General features: G+C 48.3%; 1 protein-coding gene across 2 annotated transcripts; it reads left to right on the plus strand.

Moving 5' to 3' along the window:
* The first annotated feature begins 444 nt into the window (after positions 1 to 444).
* On the plus strand, positions 445 to 8,311 carry IRX1 (iroquois homeobox 1). 2 transcript variants are annotated; one of them, XM_053397233.1, is made up of 4 exons: positions 445 to 764; positions 5,381 to 6,386; positions 7,468 to 7,540; positions 7,881 to 8,311. In XM_053397233.1, exons 1-4 carry the CDS (start codon positions 543 to 545, stop codon positions 7,909 to 7,911), a joined length of 1,332 nt encoding a protein of 443 aa, XP_053253208.1. In that variant the 5' UTR covers positions 445 to 542; the 3' UTR covers positions 7,912 to 8,311. The 2 variants fall into 2 exon arrangements, with proteins under 2 accessions (XP_053253208.1, XP_053253207.1); XM_053397232.1 differs by lacking the exon at positions 445 to 764 and adding an exon at positions 1,661 to 2,512.
* Positions 8,312 to 8,663: the final 352 nt, after the last annotated feature.

Consider the following 8,663-nt stretch of genomic DNA (forward strand, 5'->3'; position numbering starts at 1 on the left):
TCCCAGTATATTGTTAACACTTTTTGTTTGTTTCTTTGGGGAGGGTAATGAAACCAGTTTCATCACCAGAAGTAAATCTGACGTGCAGAGAAGGCTGCTCTGTGTTGTCATTTTATATTTTGAATTTATATCGGCGTGCTTTTATGGATGTAAGCCGCCTTGGGAGCCCCTCAGAGGTCTGAAAGGCGGAGCATAGAGTCACAAATAAATCATGGGTGCAGCGTTCGTTCAGCTTCACGGCATTTAAAATCTAAAAGAAGTGAGTGATCGTGCTTTCTTGCTACTTCTCGATGGCTGGAAAACCGACGCACAAAAGAATTGCAAGTCTGGCGAATTGAACGGGAATTACGTCCGAGCAAACGTGGGCCGTAGTTCTTCCTCTGCTACTTGATGGGCTGGGGTGGTAATTGTGCTTTTTGAACAACTAGACGTTGGTTAGACGACCTGCCGGCGAAGGGTGGGCGGCGCCTCGCGGGGTCTCCTTTCACCCTAACCCGGGAGGTGCAAGGAAGCCTCTCCAAGCGCAGCGTGCGCGGCCAGCCATGCCGGTTAGGCTCCAACCGTCGGAGAAAGAGCGGCAAGAAGACCAGGAGGAACTGTCCTGGAAGGCACGCCTGGCGACCGCCAGAGAAAGGGGAATCAGGGGAGCCTTCAAACCGGAGCTGAGCCGTAGCAAGTTCACGCCGTGGCCGGACAAGCGGCAGCAGCGCGCCCTGAGACGAAGCAAATGGCCTGACCTGCTCATCCGAAATCAACATCTCAGGGTGTGTTTCAAAACTCCGTGGTATTTTCAGAGATATTGCTTTATAACCCCCAGAGGATCGTCTAAATATGGGCGCATTTCCCTGAGCTCCTTTACAAAGAGCCACAGCAAAATCCCGGACAAGAATTGCCTTATAATCGCCCCCACTTAAAACTAAAACTAAAACAAAAAAGCAAGCATGGGGGCTACTAACAGAATCTTCCACTCCCCCCCCCCACTTGGGAAGATGAAAAGGACTTTAAAAAGTTTTATTTGACGAGAACTCGGAAGGGAGACCTTAATTGTCTTAGAGGGGTGTGCATATATTGTGAATATTTCTTAATATGCGTCTATTTGTGAAGCCTACCCTGACACAAAGGGATGGTGGAGCGAGATCTGGAGTGGTTCCGAGCCTGTGTGGTGTTTGTGCAGGTTGCTGTAATTAAAGAACACACACACATGCACATGGGGGAAATTACTGGGAAGTTGTAAGCAGACTAGGTCCATCCTCTACAAAATAGAGAATAAAGGAAAGAAAAGGGGGAAAGTCCCTTTCGCTGGCTGGGCCACTCGCTCTCCAAATAGTCCCCGAGCTGAGGAAGATCCCGTGCTAATGGTGGGAAAAGACCAATCCCCTCGATTTTCCTTTCTTTTTTTATGAAGGGGGCACACCGAGGCTGCAAAACAGCAAAACCCCAATGTTGGACAGCTGTAAAATCGTGTAGACAGGTTGTCATACAGCAGCGGGGTTTTTTTCCCTGAAAGTAGCCCATTGCTAAACATTAAATACACACACACACACACAACACAGTAGTACACACACACAACACACACACACACACACACACATATCAAGGCAAAGTGGCCCGGGCAGGATTGCTTAACCACGTGCTCCTCCGAAGGGGGGTTAGGACGGGACGGGGGTGGGCGGGGCTTGGCGCTCAAGTGGGTGCCAATCAAAGCATCAACTTCAAATTGTATCTGAAAGATCAGCCGAGGACCTTAGGGCAGGCGCATCAGTCGGAGCTCAATTGTTGATCAGATCACATCTAAGGGATTTAGGAGCACAGGCGAGCCGAGAGTTGAGGGAAGACGCCCCACCGAGTCCATCCACACGCGCTGCCGCTGTCTCCTCCTCCTCCGCCTTCCTCCTCCTCCTCCTCTTCCACATGCAGATGACAAGATCCGTCTGAGAGAGCGAGCCGAGAAGGCGAGAAAAGAAAGCAGAGCCCGGAAAGAAAAAATACCCAGACGGGGGCTCCTCTCTCCGCCCGGCAGCTGGAGAAGGAGAGAAGGCAGGCAGGCAGGGGAGCGCAGTCGACAGCTAGCTAGCGAGCCAGCCAGCCAGCCATCCCGGGCTCTCCCGCGCCGTCCCAGACCCGGCTTGCCCGCCCGCCGAGCGCCGCTGCCCCGTCCGCTTCGACTTCTGGCTCCGTGTCGCCCCGTCGGCGGTGCGTCTCGCTCCTCCTCGCCTGCACGCCCGGGATGTCCTTCCCGCAGCTGGGCTACCCGCAGTACCTCAGCGCCAGCCAGGCCGTGTACGGCGGCAGCGACCGGCCCGGGGTGCTGGCGGCCGCCGCCGCTGCCGCCGCTGCTGCCGCCGCCGCTTCGGGCCGTCCAGGGGGCGCGGAGCTCAGCAGCGGCTCCACCGCCGCCGTCACCTCGGTGCTGGGCATGTACGCCGCGGCCGCCGCGGCCGGGCCTTACAGCGCGCCCAACTACAGCGCCTTCCTGCCCTACAGCGCAGACCTCAGCCTCTTCTCGCAGATGGTGAGTTCGCATCCGACGGGGCGGGCCGCGGGAGGGAAAGGGCGCCCCGGGGAAAACGGGCCCTCGGCTGCTCGGCGCAGGATTGGGAGGGCCGGAGGAGCTGCCTCGTGGCCCGCTGGAGCGCGACGCGCCGGGAGCTTTTCTTCCGAGGGCTCCCAGGGCGAAGGGCTGTGCAGGCTTTTCTCGTCTCCTTAGGGGCCGCAGCGAGCTCACCCCTCCCCACCCGTCCATTATTATTTGCTTCCAAACCCATCCAGAGACGAAACAAGCCCACGGCTCCACCGGTGACTCCGACCGCCGGTTATTTCTCTCGCGCGCTCCTTCTACAGTTGCAGCCTCGGGCTTGGAGGCGCCTTCGCCTCGCCGACCCGCCGCCGGAGCCGCTTGCCGCGGGAAGTTTCCAAGGTTTTAATTAATTTGCAGCAATTAAAGCGCGGTTAAGAGAGGAGGCGCGGAACAGCGGCGAGGCTCCCCCCCCCAAAAAAATCTCCAAACAAAACAGGAGCGCGTTTTCCCTCCCTTGGTCCCAGATTTCTTTTCTTAGCGGGTTGGAAACGGTTCGCGGGTTATTTTTCTTTCGATCCCACGAACTTGAGCGGAAAAGCGGAGTTGCTCCTTTGAGCTCCCCCCCCCCTTCACCTCCCCCGCAATATTTATCCACGATTGCAAATCCCTCCGGATTCTCCCAGCTTTCAGAACGGCATATTGATAAACTATGGAAATGTTTCCTGGGATATATTGTTTTAAATTCAACAAGCAGGATATTGGTATTGCTGTCGTTTCGGCTTTTGTGGTGGAAATATTTTAAGGGCATTTTACGCAGACTTGGTTAACTTATTTGTTTCGTTTTACATAGTTTACATATTTCTGTTCGGAATGTAAATGCTAACAGAGAATCAGTAACGATTTTCCAAGAAGTAATTTCAGCAGCAATCCCAGGGGGGATTTTGCTATCACAGCAGCAACAATAACAAATACCTTATCAAAATTAAGGCAAGGCAAGAAACTCGTCCTATTATGGTTTTGTTTTTTAAACCATGCATGTGTTTTACATAGGGGTGTTTTTCTTTGTGGTTTGTGCAGATTGTGGTAAGATTATTCAGAATAAGTAAATTTATTTGGTAAGGATATGCCCTACTTCCCTACAAAATAAATATGTTGGGGTTAGTTGTATTTTTTTTGTTTATTTATACGTTGTTGTCTTTAAAAAATAGGAATTATTTTTTTGCCAGTTGAAATTATAAAAACAAATCATATGCTAAGGAAATGGAATGATTGGAATAATATAGGAAAATGAGAGGCTGAAAATGAGCTCTCTCCATTCTCACTTATTCTATGCCAGTAAATGAAGAGTAGAAGCAGTAATGATTTTCAAGTAGCTACTTCAAAAGAATTCCCAACAGGGGAATACAAAATTTATCATTTCAGCCACAAGAACAAAAATCGCTCAACGAGATAAAGGGAGTGTAACAAGCATGCCCGGATAGAGTTATTATTAAATATTACATTTTGCCCTTTCCAGATGGTGTATATACATTGTTTTTTCTCTTACATTTTCTCTTGTGAGCTTGCTCCAAATAAATCCAGTTCTTTGCAAAAGTGTATCAGCCTTTTTCACTCAAATTGGCTTTTTGTACACACACATTTAAAGCAAGCAAACAAAACCTTGCAGGTCACCAGGAAAAAAAATATCTATCTTTAAAATAGGACAGATTAAATGACTGGCCACCAATAAGATGAAAAGCAGAAAATTCTTTTGACTGAGAGGAGGGGGGAAAATGCTACTCATAGGTCGCTTTACAACCTTTGCTCCCATCAGCAGTTCCTAGAAAGCAGGGCTCAGTTCTAAAAAGGTGCCTAGACTTTGAGGAAGTTTGAGGAATGGAGTCATAAAAGTGTGTGTGTGTGTGTGTGTGTGTGTGTGTGTGTGTGTAATTTGCAGTAATAATGAGGCCTAATGAGGTTGTTAGAAAGATAAAATGTTATTTACCAAAACACCTGATGGGCTAATTTGACTTCACTGTGTTTTACTGCTGATGATAAAAAGTATATTGATTGAAAATAAATCACCTCTGCTAAAGGCTTGCAAAAAGGAGGGTAAAAGGTGTTTTGTCCTCCGAGGAGGAAAGGATTATTGAGGAAGGCAGGGATACACATATCCCAAATAGAAAGCGCTCTCTCTCTCTCTCTCTCTCTCTCTCTCTCTCTCTCTCTCTCTCTCTCATGCTACCAAGAGCACCATGAGACTCTCAACTATATGGACAAAAGCCAACTAAAGTTTAGCATTTGAAAGTCCCACTGTTTCCAATGGGAGAGAAGGAAGTGTGTGGTGCCTCTTCCCTCCTGAAATAAGTGAGCTTTAATGTGCTTAATGTGCCAGAGTTAAGCTTGGCTTGGCTTGCGCCTTGTCGCTGCCTGTACAGTGTTAAGAGGGGATTCAGAGCGCAATCCCTCTCTCGTTCCCATCATTTCTCTTTTGTGAAGCCCCTCTTTAAAGTGCTGCTGGGGCTGGGCAGGAATCTGCCCTGCTGTCTGTTGCACCAGACATGCCCCAGAAGCCTGTGATGCACTGATATTATCTTTCTCGATGTGGGTCAGTGCTCCTTTAAGGGTGCCTGCTTATTTTTAACAGCACAATAAATATTGGCTCTTGGATGCAGGCTTGGAAAATGAGGCTGGATCAGGGAGTGAGGGCACTTTTTGATTGTTCTTTTAGCTTGGTGCAAAGAGACCTCTCTCCCTCCCTAACCCACCCTCTGGAAAACCATTTGGGAAAGCTCCCGATTTAAAACAGAAAGGCATGGCATGTGCAAAGGGAGGACCTGACCTCACTCTGTTTCTTTTTTGCCTTCTCTGAATGTGTTGCAGGGCTCCCAGTATGAACTGAAGGACAACCCTGGGGTCCATCCTGCGACTTTTGCTGCTCATACCACCCCTGGTTATTATCCATATGGACAGTTCCAGTATGGGGACCCTGGGAGGCCCAAGAATGCAACTCGGGAGAGCACCAGCACCTTAAAGGCCTGGCTGAATGAGCACCGCAAGAACCCCTACCCCACCAAAGGCGAGAAGATCATGCTGGCCATCATCACCAAGATGACCCTCACACAGGTCTCCACCTGGTTCGCCAACGCCAGGAGGAGGCTCAAGAAGGAGAACAAGGTCACTTGGGGATCGCGGAGCAAGGACCAAGATGACGGGAACCTCTTTGGGAGTGACAACGAGGGGGACCCTGAGAAGAATGAAGATGATGAAGAGATCGACCTGGAGAGTATTGACATAGACAAGATTGACGAGAACGATGGGGAACAGAGCAATGAGGAGGAGGAAGAGAAGGTAGAGCTTCTACGACAAAGCAGCGAGGAAGAGCATTTGGAGAAGGAGAAGGCCTTGACGCTGTCAGGCCCTGAAGGACTTAAACCCAAAGAGGCCCTGTCCCTGGTGAAGGAGGCCTCGGACAATCCCACCCGAATCTTGAGCCCCAGTAGGCAAAATACTCTACAAGGCCCGCTTCACAACAAGCCCAAGATCTGGTCTTTGGCAGAGACGGCCACCAGCCCAGATGGGGCGCTCAGCAAGCCAACTCCTCCTTCACCCCCTGCCCAGGTTAATCACACCTCTTCCCAGCTCCAGCACCCGGCTTTCCTCCCCAGCCATGGACTGTACACCTGCCAGATTGGCAAATTTCACAACTGGACAAACGGGGCGTTTCTGACCCAGAGTTCCTTGTTAAACGTGAGGTCCTTTTTGGGAGTTAATCACCACCACGCTGCCCACCACAACCACCACCTTCAGGTCCAGCAGCAGCCCCCCTCGGTGTTAACAGCTCTTAGCACTGAAAAGTCTTCAGAGAGGACGAGCCCTAAACACATAGGTAATGTGAACAATGGAGGGAGAAGGATACTTGGTGGGCGGGCTGTTTGCTGTGTACTTGAAGGTAAATCCCAAGGAATTGGGACTTAACTCGGTTAGCCTGATCCAGATTGGGAGGGGGGTCCCAAAAAGCCTTTTGTAGGCCTTGACTGGAGCTATAGCTTATTGATGGTCAGGTAGCTTTTGAAACCCTCCTGCTCTTTCTAAGGGTGGTGATGGAGACACAGTCCCTAGTGTATAAAATAAAAGACTCTTCCAAGAAGATTCTTGATACCTTGAGCTACTCATAGTTTTGCAACAGTTTTCCGGTTTCCTTATTTATTTTGATTTCTGTAAAGAGGATGGCAGGGCAGACAAATCAGTCCAGCCGATGCATGTTGACCCAGGAGCAGTGGCGTAGCGTGGGTTGTCAGCACCCGGGGCAAGGCAAGTAATTTGCGCCCCCTAACCCGTGGAGCCAGGTAGGGGCAGAGAGCTGCTAGTGCGAGCGCACCCCCCCCAGATGTTGCGCCCGGTGCGGCCGGCCCCCCTGCACCCCCCACGCTACGCCACTGCCCAGGAGTAAGATTCTGTGAGTTCAGTGGGACTTCCTCTACTTTCCCCTTGGGGAGAAACAAAACAATCATGAAATTTCTTAGGATCCCAACCTGTCTTCCCCCCTCATTTTATTCAACTTTTATCAATAGCGGGTGATACAAAGTAAAACAAAGAAGAAGTAATGACTTAACATTTATGTTACACTTTTGGATGGTTCAAAGTTCATTTCCTTAACAATCCGTACAACAACCCTGTAAGGTAGGTCTGGGCTATAGTGCTGATGGAGAGCAGGGGAAGCTGATTGTTTTGCCTAAGGGCACCTTGAGTTCATGGCAGAGGCCAGATTTGAACAGAGGGCTTTCTGGTTCACAGCTCAGTCACTCAGCCACGGCATTACACCATGAGGTGAGGGGAGAGAAGGAAGGAACATGACATGAAACTTGCAGATATGGCAGAGTAATTTTATTGCATGTTTCTCTCTGTATAAGCAAACTTTGCTAAGACATTTCCTCCCCTCCCCCTTTCTTCTTTTCTTTCCTCATCAGAAAGAGAAAACGTACCAAGAACCGACTCTCCACCTCAGCAGTTAAAATCTCCCTTTCAGCCTGTCCGGGACAAGTGAGTTCTTGTTCACTGAAATTTACTTAAAGGAAAGAAAGTCCTTGGATAACACAGACTAATCCAAGCACACCCTCATTATCATAAATCAAAGCAACAATCAAGCATTTTTGTAAAGCTTTTCAAAGTGGCATAAACTTACAGACCATATACTTTAGCTTGAAAGTTTGGGGTGTGCTTTTTAAAAAGAAACTGAATCCCCACCCCACCCGCCGCCCCCAATGTCACCGTTGCATTTCTATTGTGTAAAAATATATATTCCTAGTCTGTTCCCTAATGCAGATGGGCGAGCGTAGCTGAGCTTTCACTGATAGATGGTTCTGTCTTTTCTTTCCAACAGCTCTTTGACTCAGCAAGAGGGAACATCGTGAATTTTAACAGCTCTCCCTTCTGCTTGATTAAATGGCGTGTTCTTTCCCCCCCTTTTTTGGTGGAAAAGAAAATTTCACAGACTGGTCTAAAGGACAAAACAAAAAAAGTGGAAATTATCTAAATGACTCCCACCAATCTCATTTTTGCAATAAGGTGGTATCAATCCCATTTCAAAAATATATATATCCCAACTCCTCAACCTGGACTTTCCCCTTTTCCTTTATTCCATTTTCAGAGCGTGTAATTCTAACCACGATTGGATTATTGGTTTTGGTAAAGATTTCTCATGTGTTTGTGTTATTTTTTTTCTGTATATAAAGTGATTTCGAATTGTAAATAATGCCACAGCAAAAACTTGTCTAAATCGTATATTTTTGTCTAATAAACAAAATGAAATTATGACCTCTCCCTGGACAAATGAGTCTTGGTGTTGCTCAAAATGCTTCTTGACAAGGCTTTCAATGTTCGTAGGACTGCAAGTATTAATTGATTTAGGTTGGTAGGTTAATCAACTAAACCTTTGGCTGATTAATCCTGGGAGAAGTGGCTGGGCCTGATCTGAAATCACTGGGCCTATGAGTGAATTCTTGCTTTTTTTTGAGAGCACTTTGATTCTAGTGTGTTGCTGTGATAGAAAGGAACGAGAAACAATAATCTAGAGAGATTTCCTTCCAGCACAGAATGATAGCTTTTAATGTATAAAAATGCCAAGTTATTTCAAAAATATACTTGTTCTGAAAATTCAGGAACA

The sequence above is a fragment of the Podarcis raffonei genome, chromosome 7, assembly GCF_027172205.1.
Source record: "Podarcis raffonei isolate rPodRaf1 chromosome 7, rPodRaf1.pri, whole genome shotgun sequence".
Lineage (NCBI taxonomy): Eukaryota > Metazoa > Chordata > Lepidosauria > Squamata > Lacertidae > Podarcis > Podarcis raffonei.